The sequence below is a fragment of the Procambarus clarkii genome, chromosome 60 (assembly GCF_040958095.1).
Source record: "Procambarus clarkii isolate CNS0578487 chromosome 60, FALCON_Pclarkii_2.0, whole genome shotgun sequence".
Lineage (NCBI taxonomy): Eukaryota > Metazoa > Arthropoda > Malacostraca > Decapoda > Cambaridae > Procambarus > Procambarus clarkii.
In genome coordinates, this window is record NC_091209.1 from 11840710 (window position 1) to 11857606 (window position 16897).

The 16897-nt window shown below is 45.2% G+C and overlaps 1 protein-coding gene across 1 annotated transcript in view; it reads left to right on the forward strand.

The window, feature by feature from the left end:
- The first annotated feature begins 4558 nt into the window (after positions 1-4558).
- The window catches only part of LOC123766870 (GTPase RhebL1), a 38437-nt gene continuing 26098 nt past the window's right edge, over positions 4559-16897 (forward strand). Inside the window, exon 1 of the mRNA XM_069307502.1 lies at positions 4559-4726. Coding sequence (XP_069163603.1) covers positions 4633-4726 — 94 coding nt within the window. The 5' untranslated portion in view covers positions 4559-4632. The remainder of the gene's footprint in view (positions 4727-16897) is intronic.

Sequence of the window (16897 nt, forward strand, 5' to 3'; positions counted from 1 at the left end):
CCTTCCCTTCTTACTCCACCCCTAACAAAGTCCTTCGTGGCTCTGACCTTCGCAGAGGTGGGACTCAAGGGACTTAAACTCATCCTCCACTCGAGTCGAGCTCAGTCCTGTTCTTATTACAAGCCCAAACTTAGCGACGGATTAACTCATCACCCTGAGTCTGAATATTAATTGATGACTTCATATCGTGGACATTGACTCAGTATATAGTCTTGACTTGAGGTAGCTATGACTCATCTTCCTCACCATTTGGGAGACTTAATGGTCAAGGTTAATGGTCACACTACACTTCAACCTCGCTGCCTTCACCAAAGTTCCTCAAACTCCCCATTAATTCTCCATAACATAATATCCTTGGAGGACTGGCGAACACTGGCAGTGCCGGAGGACGAGAGCTAAGCCTCTCGAGCTGGAAAAGATGAGGGGTCCTGGGAGAGGAGGTGAAGACCCAACTTCCTGATGAGGAAGTTATACCGTTCCCTCGAGCGGGCAAGTTCAACCATCTGCATTGCCAATGGCCTGCCTTTTTTGTGTCCGCGAATCAGTGTAAAACCTTCCACTGAACCTGGAAGGTTGGGAGAACAGATGTATGAGTGAGACAGAATGAGAGAGGATTGTTTAAAGAGATCGAGAGGCCTCATGATTCCTTTGTTCTTATGCTCCAGCGCTGGCCTCAAGCTTATGCTCCATCACTGGGCCTCAACACACACACAGATCACAATAACGTGATGCATCAAATGAACAAATCCACAAGGGCCGTGACGAGGATTCGAACCCGCGTCCGGGAGCATCCCAGACACTGCCTTAATCGACTGAGCTACGACAGGGTTAAAAGGGTTGAAACCGAAGCTCTACTGAACTTACTGGATCCCGTAGTCTCTCCGAGGCACAAAGAGGCTACGGGATCCAGTAAGTTCAGTAGAGCTTCGGTTTCAACCCTTTTTAACCCTGTCGTAGCTCAGTCGATTAAGGCAGTGTCTGGGATGCTCCCGGACGCGGGTTCGAATCCTCCTCACGGCCCTTGTGGATTTGTTCACTGGGCCTCAAGTTTATCAGTCCATCATCTTCTATTTCTCATCTTCCTCCGGTTCCTCGTCTTACTGTGTGGGTTGAAGGTGCCTCCAGTTCACATCCACATCACGCATGGAAAAGGAGGAGAAGGAGCAGAGGGAGAGGAGGAGGAGGGAAGAGGGGCAGTGGAAGGGGAGGAGGAGGAGGAGGAGGAGGGGGGGGGGGAGAGGAAAAACTAGCCGACGATTGGACTGAATAATTAAAATAACAGGAATTCCTGCTTCTGGCGCCACGCATCCTGTTTAGTGTTGTTTCTCATTCGTGTTTGGCTGTCTTTTCTCACTGTCTGTCTGTCTGTCTCTGTCTCTCTCCACGCAGCCCTTAATTGCCACACATTCTGGCCATTCCCACAGCCAGGTTATTAATGTTTGAGCAGATAATGTAACACAAGCCAAGAGGTCACCAGACATGAGGGAGGGAGGAGAGAGAGAGAGAGAGAGGGAGAGGGAGAGGAGAGAGAGAGAGAGAGAGAGAGAGAGAGAGAGAGAGAGAGAGAGAGAGAGAGACAGACAGAGACAGAGAGAGAGAGAGAGAGAGAGAGAGACAGAGAGAGAGAGAGAGAGAGAGAGAGAGAGAGAGAGAGAGAGAGAGAGAGAGAGAGAGAGAGAGAGAGAGAGAGAGAGAGAGAGAGAGAGAGACAGAGAGAGAGAGACAGACAGACAGAGAGAGAGACAAAGAGAGACATAAACAACAATACAAAGACAGATGGAGAGAATGTCTCAGTAAAAGACTGAGGGAGAATGAACGGAGAGAAAACATTTGAAAGTTTCCGTAGCGGAAGATGCTGGCCAAGATGTCCCCGGAGATGAGAGGATGGCAGGCCATGTGTGGCCGGGGTCGAGAGGGAGGAGTAGAGAGGGAGGAAAAGGGGGCAAGGAGGGAGGAAGAGGGGTTACTGAGGGTCACGGAGACACGGAGAGATAATGTAGGAGAAATACTTAATGTGGGGGAGAGGATAGAGGAGAGAATTAAAGTTGGAGACAGAGAGAGATGGATGGAGATGGGGACGGAGGTGAAAGATGGAAGGGATATCTTGGGAGAGGGCGACAAGGGAAGGGGATTAAAGGAAGGGGAGGGAGACGGAGGCTGGAAGAGAGGAAACAAACAACAAAACAATGTTAAAAAGCCACAATGACAACTTATCGTCAATTGGCAAGAGAAACAAAGACAAAAATTCTCAGACGTTTAAAAGGAACAGAATGATCCAGCCTACAGCAGAGATAAGACCCAGGAGGAGAGATAAGACCCAGGAGGAGATATAAGACCCAGGAGCAGAGATAAGACCCAGGAGCAGAGATAAGACCCAGGAGCAGAGATAAGACCCAGGAGCAGAGATAAGAGATAGTACCAGGAGCAGAGATAAGACCCAGGAGCAGAGATAAGACCCAAGGTCAGAGATAAGACCCAGGAGCAGAGATAAGAGATAGTATCAGGAGCAGAGATAAGACCCAGGAGCAGAGATAAGACTCAGGAGCAGAGATAAGACCCAGGAGCAGAGATAAGAGATAGTACCAGGAGCAGAGATAAGACCCAGGAGCAGAGATAAGACTCAGGAGCAGAGATAAGACCCAGGAGCAGGACAGTCAGCTTATACAACAGATACAGCAGGAGCCAAGGACTATATGCTGGTGTAAACTTAAAACTAAACTGCCCTAAGTAAACACTCCAATCACCAGCGGCCATGTTGGGCCACAAAGCCTTATCTCTTCCGGTTCGACTTTACAAGTTGTGAAGTAAGACCGAGATTTGTAGACCTTGATGGAAAGGTTTGATGAATTTGGGTTTACAGCCAGATCAATTATGAATCACTAACTACACAACTACTGTAGCATGTGTGAGGAATAGCGGGAACAGCTTCAAAGATGTTGTGGGATTGTTGGAGATTGTAGTTTGTTTTATTATTGTGTTCATGTCTTAGAACAATCATGTCTTAAGAATGACACCAGAAGAATCATGTCTTAAGAATGACACCAGAACACTCATATCTTAAGAATGACACCAGAACACTCATGTCTTAAGAATGACACCAGAACACTCATGTCTTAAGAATGACACCAGAACAATCATGTCTTAAGAATGACACCAGAACAATCATGTCTTAAGAATGACACCAGAACAATCATGTCTTAAGAATGACACCAGAACAATCATGTCTTAAAAATGACACCAGAACACTCATATCTTAAGAATGACACCAGAACACTCATATCTTAAGAATGACACCAGAACACTCATGTCTTAAGAATGACACCAGAACACTCATGTCTTAAGAATGACACCAGAACAATCATGTCTTAAGAATGACACCAGAACAATCATGTCTTAAGAATGACACCAGAACAATCATGTCTTAAGAATGACACCAGAACAATCATGTCTTAAAAATGACACCAGAACACTCATATCTTAAGAATGACACCAGAACACTCATGTCTTAAGAATGACACCAGAACACTCATGTCTTAAAAATGACACCAGAACACTCATATCTTAAGAATGACACCAGAACACTCATGTCTTAAGAATGACACCAGAACAATCATATCTTAAGTATGACACCAGAACAATCATGTCTTAAGAATGACACCAGAACAATCATATCTTAAGAATGACACCAGAACAATCATATCTTAAGAATGACACCAGAACAATCATGTCTTAAGAATGACACCAGAACAATCATATCTTAAGAATGACACCAGAACAATCATATCTTAAGAATGACACCAGAACAATCATGTCTTAAGAATGACACCAGAACAATCATGTCTTAAGTATGCACTGCTCTCCATAATATTAATGATATCTCCTTCTTCTTTTCATTTCCCCCTCTTATCTTCCATTCCTTATTATCTTCCTTCTGTTCACCTTATACTCACTCCTTCCAATGTTATCCTTCCTTCCCCACCTCCATCTACACCCTTTATCGTACCTTCTTGCTTCTGCCTTCTCCATTTTACTCCGCCCTCTTCTGTCTTCCCTATCCCCTCTTCACTCTCCAGAGTGCCTCAAGGCACTAGCTTAGAGGCACTCTGAGCTTGCCAGATGGCTCCAACACTCTCCTCTTCCTCCTCCTCCTCCTCATTTCCCTCTCCATCTACCTTCTTTATCGTTCTCTCTCATCTCCTCTATTTATAACACTCCAGGTTTCAGTAGAATTGATTGTAGAATGTTACTAAAAGATATTATACCTTATCAGTTCATTTCGAAACATAAGCAAACTTAAATATTGATTATATATGTGTTGATACGTACTGTCAGGTGTTTATATGTGCTCTCATGTGTTCATATGTGCTCTCATGTGCTTATATGTACTCTGATATATGCCCCCATGAGTTCCCATGTACTCTAATGAGCTCCCACATAATTCTGTGTACTTCCATGTATCTGGGGGGACTCCCCACATCTCCGTCTCACCAGCTGTCTCTCCCTCCCTCTCACCAGCTGTCTCTCCCTCACCTCTCACCAGCTGTCTGTCTCTCCCTCACCTCTCACCAGCTGTCTCTCGGTCTGCCGCAGCTGGCGACGCCGGAGTCGGTGGAGGAGGCAACCAGCTTCCGGATGGCGATCCTTGGGGCGACAGGCGTGGGCAAGACAGCGCTAATCCACCAGTTCCGTACCTCAGAGTGCATCAACGCCTATGACTGCAACCCCAGTGAGTACTCACCTCTATGTGTTGCATTAGGTCACTGTGGGTCCGGTGTATTTTGACCTTGGTCAGTCCTATATAATGATCTAGTTCCCTGCGGGTCCTGTTTATGTTGGTCTCAGTCGCCGTGGATCCTAAGTGGCAGCTTAGGCGCGTAGTGAGCAGGGGCCAGATTCACGAAGCAGTTACGCAAGTACTTACGAACGTGTACATCTTTCCTCAATCTTTGACGGCTTTGGTTACATTTATTAAACAGTTTACAAGCATGAAAAATTGCCAATCAACTGTTGTTATTGTTATAAACAGCCTCCTGGTGCTTCGGAGCTCATTGACTGTTTAATAATTGTAAACAAAGCCGCCAAAGATTGAGAAAAGATGTACAGGTTCGTAAGTGCTTGCGTAACTGCTTCGTGAATCTGGTCCCAGGTTTGGCGATGTTTTGTTGTGGCTTCAAGCTTCCAGTACCCACCACCAGGGTGTTGTGCTGGAGGATGAGGCCCCAGTACCCACCACCAGGGTGTTGAGCTGGAGGATGAGGCTCCAGTACCCACCACCAGGGTGTTGAGCTGGAGGATGAGGCCCCAGTACCCACCACCAGGGTGTTGTGCTGGAGGATGAGGCTCCAGTACCCACCACCAGGGTGTTGAGCTATGAGGCCCCAGTACCCACCACCAGGGTGTTGTGCTGGAGGATGAGGCCCCAGTACCCACCACCAGGGTGTTGTGCTGGAGGATGAGGCCCCAGTACCCACCACCAGGGTGTTGTGCTGGAGGATGAGGCCCCAGTACCCACCACCAGGGTGTTGAGCTGGAGGATGAGGCCCCAGTACCCACCACCAGGGTGTTGTGCTGGAGGATGAGGCTCCAGTACCCACCACCAGGGTGTTGTGCTGGAGGATGAGGCCCCAGTACCCACCACCAGGGTGTTGTGCTGGAGGATGAGGCTCCAGTACCCACCACCAGGGTGTTGTGCTGGAGGATGAGGCTCCAGTACCCACCACCAGGGTGTTGTGCTGGAGGATGAGGCTCCAGTACCCACCACCAGGGTGTTGAGCTGGAGGATGAGGCTCCAGTACCCACCACCAGGGTGTTGTGCTGGAGGATGAGGCTCCAGTACCCACCACCAGGGTGTTGTGCTGGAGGATGAGGCTCCAGTACCCACCACCAGGGTGTTGTGCTGGAGGATGAGGCCCCAGTACCCACCACCAGGGTGTTGTGCTGGAGGATGAGGCTCCAGTACCCACCACCAGGGTGTTGAGCTGGAGGATGAGGCTCCAGTACCCACCACCAGGGTGTTGTGCTGGAGGATGAGGCTCCAGTACCCACCACCAGGGTGTTGTGCTGGAGGATGAGGCTCCAGTACCCACCACCAGGGTGTTGTGCTGGAGGATGAGGCCCCAGTACCCACCACCAGGGTGTTGAGCTGGAGGATGAGGCCCCAGTACCCACCACCAGGGTGTTGTGCTGGAGGATGAGGCCCCAGTACCCACCACCAGGGTGTTGTGCTGGAGGATGAGGCTCCAGTACCCACCACCAGGGTGTTGTGCTGGAGGATGAGGCTCCACTACCCACCACCAGGGTGTTGAGCTATGAGGCCCCAGTACCCACCACCAGGGTGTTGAGCTATGAGGCCCCAGTACCCACCACCAGGGTGTTGAGCTATGAGGCCCCAGTACCCACCACCAGGGTGTTGAGCTATGAGGCCCCAGTACCCACCACCAGGGTGTTGAGCTGGAGGATGAGGCTCCACTACCCACCACAGCCAGTAAACATAGCTAAACACATCCTTGAACATTCTCAAATAATATTCTCTCTAATATTCCACATCCTCTCCCTCCCACTTTTCCCCCTTTTCCTTTCTCTTCTCCCCTTTCTCCCCGCCTGTCTTCTATTCCACCACTCTTTTCCCCTCTCACTCGCCTCCCCTTTCCCGAGGCTCCCAAAATATTGCTATTTCCCTGGAGTCAATCCTAATGAGGAGCGCCCCGAGGCTCGGGCCAGGAAATTCACGTACAGTTTCCTCTTGACGGAAAAGGCAGCTTCGTTTACGACCAGATGACGGACGGAACGTTGTTGGTATGTAAGTCACTTGTTGTGGAGGAGTGTATGGTGGTGGTGAATGGTGATGAATGGTGGTGAATGGTGAAAATGGTGATGAATACGGCTTGGCGATGCTCCAGTATACAGGGACACGGGATTTCATTCTCTATTTTTCATATGTGGTTATTCTGCATACTTGGATCAGTGTTTTTGTGATCATTGTTGCATATATATATATATATATATATATATATATATATATATATATATATATATATATATATATATATATATATATATATATATATATGCAACAATGATCACAAAAACACTGATCCAAGTATGCAGAATAACCACATATGAAAAATAGAAAATGCTTAACGCGTTTTCGGCTAATTCGCCTTCATCAGAGCAAAGTAGAATGATTCTACTTTGCTCTGATGAAGGCGAATTAGCCGAAAACGCGTTAAGCATTTTCTATTTTTCATATGTGGTTATTCTGCATATATATATATATATATATATATATATATATATATATATATATATATATATATATATATATATATATATATATATATAAATATATATCGTGCAAGTGGTGGAGATTGAGGTAATCAGGCCAAGATGAGCGGGTGACAGGTCTCTCCTTCTCAGTAATTGCATGGGAGATCTCCCACGTCCACAACATTAGATGGTAACGGTGGAACCTGTCCTGCGCCTCCCACGGTGGATAATATTAATTTTCTTATCTCCGGTGATAGCGATAAGCTTATAGTGAATAGTGTGTTGTATGGGGGCTCCGGGGGGGGAAGGTGGGTGGTTGTGGTTGTTGGTGGTAGTGGCGGTAGTGGTGGTGGTAGTTGAGTGGTGGTTCATGGGGTGATAATTATAGTACTAACCTAACCTAACCTTACCTAACCTAACCTAACCTAACCTAACCTAACCTAACCTAACCTAACCTTCTCTCCTCCATTCCTCTCTATCCTTTCTCCAACACTGCTTCCCTCCCTCCTTTCCTCCACTTCCCCTCATCTATCCCTTCATCCCTAGCCCGCTCTCCCTCACTCTTCTCCTCCAATGGTGTTATGCCGTGCGTGCTGTAGCTCATGGTCCCCCACTTGAGGATATCACCAAACAGGTTATCATGTTAAGCTTAACAGACCCTTATAACTAATATACGAGCGATCCCGTCAAGCTGGCCAGACTCTTCACTCATATATTAGTGCTCCTCCTCTGCTGTGCACTCATCAAACTCATACAAAGCTGTTATTCTCAAAGTGAAGTGAGAGAGAGAGAGAGAGAGAGAGAGAGAGAGAGAGAGAGAGAGAGAGAGAGAGAGAGAGAGAGAGAGAGAGAGAGAGAGAGAGAGAGAGAGAGAGAGAGACAGACAGACAGACAGAGAGACAGAGAGACAGAGAGACAGAGAGACAGAGAGAGAGAGAGAGAGAGAGAGAGAGAGAGAGAGAGAGAGAGAGAGAGAGAGAGAGAGAGAGAGAGAGACAGACAGACAGACAGACAGAGAGAGAGAGAGAGAGAGAGAGAGAGAGAGAGAGAGAGAGAGAGAGAGAGAGAGAGAGAGAGAGAGACAGACAGACAGAGAGAGAGAGAGAGAGAGAGAGAGAGAGAGAGAGAGAGAGAGAGAGAGAGCATATGGTCTGCCCTAATATGCCTATATTAGGCCTAGGATTATTTATATTAGGGTTTAGAAGAAGTTATGTTAGTTTCTTGTAAGTTTTTAATGTCTTTAGTTACACACATGTAGTGCAAAAAAAGTAACTTATTTTGGGTACAAGAGTCCATATTATATTCCCATGTTGCCATAGTCGCTATTGGTCCCACCATTTGGTGCGTGAAAATGATTGGTAAAATTACATCTTATTTCCTGTGAGGGTCAGTTGTTAGTGTCTCTCCTCTGAGATGACTCTACCCCTCACTCTGACTCTCTGTCTCCTGTTGCTTAGGTACTTCCTTAACTTTTGTAAGAACCCAAGAGTTAAAGTTCAATCCCCCACCAACACAGGTACAATCCAACAAGAACAGTAACCACAACATTTTTAAAACGTTTGTACATAACGTTCACAAAACGTTACATAAAGGTGACCGCGTAACGTTTAAAAAGGGTACGTTGGTTCCACCCACTTGCTCACCCGCGAACATTTAGTCTCGTAAACACACAGACGCTAACTAAAATTAATGGCAATAAGTTAAAGATCTCGGAATATGTATTGCCTGATTTTTGTGTCATGATATCATTGACTCTGTTTTTGTGTCATGATATCATTGACTCTGTTTTTGTGTCATGATATCATTGACACTGTTTTTGTGTCATGATATCATTGACACTGTTTTTGTGTCATGATATCATTGACTCTGTTTTTGTGTCATGATATCATTGACACTGTTTTTGTGTCATGATATCATTGACTCTGTTTTTGTGTCATGATATCATTGACACTGTTTTTGTGTCATGATATCATTGATACTGTTTTTGTGTCATGATATCATTGACACTGTTTTTGTGTCATGATATCATTGACACTGTTTTTGTGTCATGATATCATTGACACTGTTTTTGTGTCATGATATCATTGACACTGTTTTTGTGTCATGATATCATTGACACTGTTTTTGTGTCATGATATCATTGACTCTGTTTTTGTGTCATGATATCATTGACACTGTTTTTGTGTCATGATATCATTGACTCTGTTTTTGTGTCATGATATCATTGACTCTGTTTTTGTGTCAAATGATAACATGCATTGTTATCATTAGCATGTATTAGCGGGTTTCCAAGGGCCTTGACCGCTCACACCACCGTAAGCTCAGTAAACTTGAAAATGATCACTTAAGCGTCGATGGAATCATTATTTAAAATCATCAACTGAGATCAAATTGCTGTAATGCAACAATTAAATTTAAGCATATAATTTTTTAACAACTAATAAATAAACTACAAAATATACACACACACATTATCTATCTATCTATCAGAAAATGTGAAAAATTTGAAAAAAAAATCTATCTATTTGAAAAGAAATCAGTGTAAAATAGAGAAATACGAATGAGGGAATAAATGCTCCCGTGACGGCAACACTCACAGGACAGTTGCCAAAAATCGTCACAATGTTATTAGATATTCCTCAGAGTGACAATTTTAGAATGAGATGGAGGAGGAAGGAGGAAGGAGGGAGAGGGAGGAGGGAGAGGGAAGAGGGAAGAGGGAGGAGGAGGGGGGAGGGAGAGGGAAGAGGGAAGAGGGAGGAGGGGGAGGGAGAGGGAAGAGGGAAGAGGGGGGAGGGAGAGCGGGAAGGGCAGATATTAAAATTTAGAAAAGTGTGAAGATGGAGCTGTATGGAGAATGTAGAGGCGTGGAAGTACTACAAGTTATTAAGATTGTCAAAAAGCATTTAATGTTGCGAAGGAAAAAAGTGTGATTAGCTGGAAGAACGGTTCTAGGTCTTCTAGCTGGTTCAAACTAACAATCATAGTGTGTGTTGGTCGAGGAATGTAAGCAGCTCCGGGGACACTCAGGTAGTTTGCAAGCGTCATAGACAAAAGGTTATTAGCCTTCAACCCAAAGAAGTGCAAGGTTATAACAGTGCCAGCAAACGTAAGGGTGCCAGAGGAACAATACATAAGTGGAGGAAGATACTAGTGTCATTAAAAGTCAAGTATGAGGAAGATGACAAGACACATCCAAATGACTCCTGATCAAGTGATTCACTCGTCAAGCTGTGAGCGGCTGCCTGATAACAACCTGGTTGATCACACTACCACTAACCAGGAGGCGTCATCAGAGAACGGGCCATGGGGGACATTGATCCTGGGAACGACCACAAGGTAAGCAAAGTATCAGAAGCACATTAGCAGCTTAAGCTTAGCTTGTGAGCAACAGGAACATATACAGGAATAATTCCCAAACGTTACTCAGCGTTCCTACAACTAGCACTACAAGTCTTGTCTCAGAATTCAGGAAGTTGAGTGCCAAGGACACTATATCTACTTATATACTGGTCACTCCCACTACCAGTCACTGGTCACTCCCACTACCAGTCACTGGTCACTCCCACTACCAGTCACTGGTCACTCCCACTACCAGTCACTGGTCACTCCCACTACCAGTCACTGGTCACTCCCACTACCAGTCACTGGTCACTCCCACTACCAGTCACTGGTCACTCCCACTACCAGTCACTGGTCACTCCCACTACCAGTCACTGGTCACTCCCACTACCAGTCACTGGTCACTCCCACTACCAGTCACTGGTCACTCCCACTACCAGTCACTGGTCACTCCCACTACCAGTCACTGGTCACTCCCACTACCAGTCACTGGTCACTCCCACTACCAGTCACTGGGCACCCCCACTACCAGTCACTGGTCACTCCCACTACCAGTCACTGGTCACTCCCACTACCACTCACTGGTCACTCCCACTACCAGTCACTGGTCACTCCCACTACCAGTCACTGGTCACTCCCACTACCAGTCACTGGGCACCCCCACTACCAGTCACTGGTCACTCCCACTACCAGTCACTGGTCACTCCCACTACCACTCACTGGTCACTCCCACTACCAGTCACTGGTCACTCCCACTACCAGTCACTGGTCACTCCCACTACCAGTCACTGGTCACTCCCACTACCAGTCACTGGTCACTCCCACTACCAGTCACTGGTCACTCCCACTACCAGTCACTGGTCACTCCCACTACCAGTCACTGGTCACTCCCACTACCAGTCACTGGGCACCCCCACTACCAGTCACTGGTCACTCCCACTACCAGTCACTGGTCACTCCCACTACCAGTCACTGGTCATCGCCACCACTAATTACTAATCACCCCCACCACCATGAAGATATAACCAATTAGTGAGTCTCACATAATATGTATTCATATATTCATCACGGTTTCGCGTTGCTTAATTACAACGACAATTGTTCAGCATGGAGCTGTTTACAAAGCGGACTCCTGTCAAAACCAGCATATATATATATATATATATATATATATATATATATATATATATATATATATATATATATATATATATATATATATATATATATATATATTAGGGGTACCACCTCTGGTGCAATTGCAGGGACCCACATCCTCGAAGAAGAAAACAAAGAGCATTCAGAGAAGATCTTGTGGATTCTCATTGAATACTTTAATCTTTTCTTCTCCTTCCACCTCTATTATTTTTTTGTATATTTATGTTTTATTATATATATATATATATATATATATATATATATATATATATATATATATATATATATATATATATATATATATATATATATATATATATATATATATATATATAGATGGATATGAGGACACGGAACTGGGATATGAGGACAGGGAACTGGGATATGAGGACACGGAACTGGGATATGAGGACACGGAACTGGGATATGAGAACACGGAACTGGGATATGAGGACACGGAACTGGGATATAAGAACACGGAACTGGGATATGAGAACACGGAACTAGGATATGAAAACACGGAACTGGGATATGAGAACACGGAACTGGGATATGAGGACAGGGAACTGGGATATGAGAACACGGAACTGGGATATGAGGACACGGAACTGGGATATGAGGGCACGGAACTGGGATATGAGAACACGGAACTGGGATATGAGGACACGGAACTGGGATATGAGAACACGGAACTGGGATATGAGCACACGGAACTGGGATATGAGCACACGGAACTTGGATATGAGGACACGGAACTGGGATATGAGGACACGGAACTGGGATATGAGGACACGGAACTGGGATATGAGGACACGGAACTGGGATATGAGGACACGGAACTGGGATATGAGAACAAGGAACTGGGATATGAGAACACGGAACTGGTATATGAGAACATGGAACTGGGATATGAGAACACGGAACTGGGATATGAGGACACGGAACTGGGATATGAGGACACACGTCGTCCCTACCACCCCCTGCCTTCCCTTCTATCCCCCACCCCCACCTTCCCCTCCCCTAGTGTGAGTCGGTCCTCCCTTTCCCCCTACCCCCCCCCCCCTGCCATCCCCTACCCCCCCCCCCCCTCCCCATGCCTGGCGTGTCACCGGCTTTAATTTCCTCTTCTTTTGTGGGGAAAGATACTGAAGGACATTAGGAGTTTACCGGAATTTCCCCATCCCTTCCCCATGCCCCTTTTTTTTTTACCTTTCACTTTACCTCCTTTCTTTTGTACCCTCCTTTTCTACCCTCTCTATCATCCCCTTCCCCCCTCTACCCCCTTTCTTTTAATTCTTCTCCCACTGGTTTATTTCCCAATCAAGCTCCTAAATATAATTTTGTTCCATCTCTACTATTTCCTCCACCCCTTTCTATCGCCTTTATTTGCCCTTTCATTCACCTACTCTATCCAATCTGTTCCTAAAAGCGTTTTTTTTTCGAGTCAGTAGAGTGGAAGTGCTGCACCAATCAACATTGCCTCTACAGAGTGTCTATTTATCCTGCGAGGCGCCTGCTAAATAGGTCAAATTTGAATCTTATGACCCGTGTCCTTGACCTTAATCGGATACCTTAAGCACCCTATTGGTTAAGTACCTACGGGCTCACCATAGCCTGTGCTACTTGGAACTGCTTCTTCCAAGTAGCGAATCTTTAACAACAACAACCCTATTGGTTGCCATCTTGTGACTTACCTTCATCTTCGTAAGAACTAATTTCCTGTCCAGTCCTGATCTCGACTGCTCAAGTGTATACAGAAGTTAGAGATAGTTCTGTCATTTAAGACGGGAATTAGATGTCACTCAAGTGATATCTTCTCGCGTGTGCAAAGAGTGTATATACTTTTAGATATATATGTTTGCGGAAAAACTATATGTGAAAAATGAACAAATCCACAAGGGCCGTGACGAGGATTCGAACCTGCGTCCGGGAGCATCCCAGACACTGCCTTAATCGACTGAGCTACGACAGGGTTAAAAGGGTTGAAAGATAGATGAATGTTAAAAGCGTTTTCGGCTTAAGCTGCCTTCATCAGAGCAAAGTACAATGATGTAATACAGGTATACCTGAATACCTGTATTCAGGTATACAGATATCATATATATATCAGAAGTGCGTATATCTGCATCATGCTAGAGTGTTGTACAGAGGCGCTTGTAGTGCGTCCAATTGTTGCTTCATGTTTTGATCCCTCTCTTGCCTCTTTGTTGATTGTTGATATTACCTCTTTGTTGATTGTTGATCTTGTCTCTTTGTTGATTGTTGCTCTTGTCTCTTTGTTGATTGTTGCTCTTGTCTCTTTGTTGATTGTTGCTCTTGTCTCTTTGTTGATTGTGGCTCTTGTCTCTGTTGATTGTTGCTCTTGTCTCTTTGTTGATTGTTGCTCTTGACTCTTTGTTGATTGTGGCTCTTGTCTCTGTTGATTGTTGATCTTGACTCTTTGTTGATTGTTGCTCTTGCCTCTTTGTTGATTGTTGATCTTGCCTCTTTGTTGATTGTTGATCTTGACTCTTTGTTGATTGTTGCTCTTGCCTCTTTGTTGATTGTTGCTCTTGCCTCTTTGTTGATTGTTGCTCTTGCCTCTTTGTTGATTGTGGCTCTTGTCTCCTTGTTGATTGTTGCTCTTGCCTCTTTGTTGATTGTTGCTCTTGCCTCTTTGTTGATTGTTGCTCTTGCCTCTTTGTTGATTGTTGCTCTTGCCTCTTTGTTGATTGTGGCTCTTGTCTCTTTGTTGATTGTTGCTCTTGTCTCTTTGTTGATTGTTGCTCTTGTCTCTTTGTTGATTGTTGATCTTGTCTCTGTTGATTGTTGATCTTGTCTCTGTTGATTGTTGCTCTTGTCTCTGTTGATTGTGGCTCTTGTCTCTTTGTTGATTGTGGCTCTTGTCTCTTTGTTGATTGTGGCTCTTGTCTCTTTGTTGATTGTTGCTCTTGTCTCCTTGTTGATTGTTGCTCTTGCCTCTTTGTTGATTGTTGCTCTTGCCTCTTTGTTGATTGTTGCTCTTGCCTCTTTGTTGATTGTTGCTCTTGCCTCTTTGTTGATTGTGGCTCTTGTCTCTTTGTTGATTGTTGCTCTTGTCTCTTTGTTGATTGTTGCTCTTGTCTCTTTGTTGATTGTTGATCTTGTCTCTGTTGATTGTTGATCTTGTCTCTGTTGATTGTTGCTCTTGTCTCTTTGTTGATTGTGGCTCTTGTCTCTTTGTTGATTGTGGCTCTTGTCTCTTTGTTGATTGTGGCTCTTGTCTCTTTGTTGATTGTGGCTCTTGTCTCTGTTGATTGTTGCTCTTGCCTCTTCGTTTACTGCCGCTGTGCCTCTTCGTTTTTTCCTGTCTAGCTCTTCTTGTATAGTCTAATATCTGGCTGTTCTCCCTCGTATCCTTTTCACTGTTAATTTTTTAATTATATTTTATAACACTTTTCTTGTGTGTTCTCCCCGTCACATCTCCTCTCACCCCTTCCTTTTTTTTTACTCCTCTCTTCCTTTTTATTACATCCCACTTAATTCTATTTTTACCCTTTTTACTTTTCTTTCATTCATTACCTGCTAACCCTCTTCTTTTCTACACTCTTTACTCGTTTATTTTAGTCCATCCTTTCTTGTTTCCTCTTGCTCACGCTCTTGCCCCCCCCCTCCCTTCCTCCTTTACCTGGATCATACCTGTAGAGGGTTTCCAGGTATGATCCTGGAAGAGCTTGGTCCAACAGGTTGTTGCTTGGAGCGGCCCGCAGGCCCACCACAGCCCGGTTGGTTCGGTACTTCTTGCAGGAACCTGCCAAGATGCTATCCTCTCGCTGTTGTGGTATGTGTGATAAGCAGGTGTGTTTGTTGCTCTGCGGTCAGTAAACATTTGCCCGAAACGGTTGTGCGTATTAGTGGCTTTAGGCATTGTGTGTACTAACTCTGGTTGATACCTGGTTGATGGGGTTCTGGGAGTTCTTCTACTCCCCAAGCCCGGCCCGAGGCCAGGCTTGACTTGTGAGAGTTTGGTCCACCAGGCTGTTGCTTGGAGCGGCCCGCAGGCTCACATACTCCACCGCAGCCCGGTTGGTTCGGCACTCCTTGAAGGAAACAATCTAGTTTCCTCTTGAACATGTCCACGGTTGTTCCTGTAATATTTCTGATGCTCGCTGGGAGGACGTTGAACAACCGTGGACCTCTGATGTTCATACAGTGTTCTCTGATTGTGCCTATGGCACCTCTGCTCTTCACTGGTTCTATTCTGTATTTTCTTCCATGTCGTTCACTCCAGTACGTTGTTATTTGACTGTGCAGATTTGGGACCTGTCCCTCCAGTATTTTCCATGTGTATATTATTTGGTATCTCTCTCGTCTCCTTTCTAGTGAGTACATTTGGAGAGCTTTGAGACGATCCCAATAATTTAGGTGTTTTATCTCGTCTATGCGTGCCGTATATGTTCTCTGTATTCCCTCAATTTCAGCAATCTCTCCTGCCTCGACATCCAACATGATGTTTGTAACTCATCTTGTATGCATGTACTTTTATCTGAATATTCATTTGATTTGATTTGGTAAGCTTGTTAGTAGAGAAGTGGACGAGTTGCCTGAGTAATTCTTTGCTTCTCTGTCTGTCTGTCTGTCTGTCTGTCTGTCTGTCTGTCTGTCTGTCTGTCTGCCTGTCCGTCCGTGTCTCTCTCTCTCTCTCTCTCTCTCTCTCTCTCTCTCTCTCTCTCTCTCTCTCTCTCTCTCTCTCTCTCTCTCTCTCTCTCTCTCTCTCTCTCTCTCTCTCTCTCTCTCTCTTTCTCTCTCAATACTATTCCAAATAACCTTAGGTGTTGTATCACTGTCAGCAACTATTGTGTTATTCATCTCGCACTCTTCTTAGGAAAGACACAGACTTAATTACTTTACGTCTCACCTGTCTAGACAGTATATCAGCCCCCCCCCACCCCCACCCCTTCACCCTGTTCCCTGTAAACAGTCGTGTTCTCCCGCTTTGTTACATTCCAAATGCACATGAGTGATGAACTGAGATTAGAACCCTTTGTAATTGTTGCGAGGGATGGGATATGAAGAGCGACTGAAAGAACTGAACCTGACGACGCTAGAAAAAAGGAAGGAGCAGGGAGATACGATAGCAGTATACAAAATACTTAGTGGGATTGACAGTGGA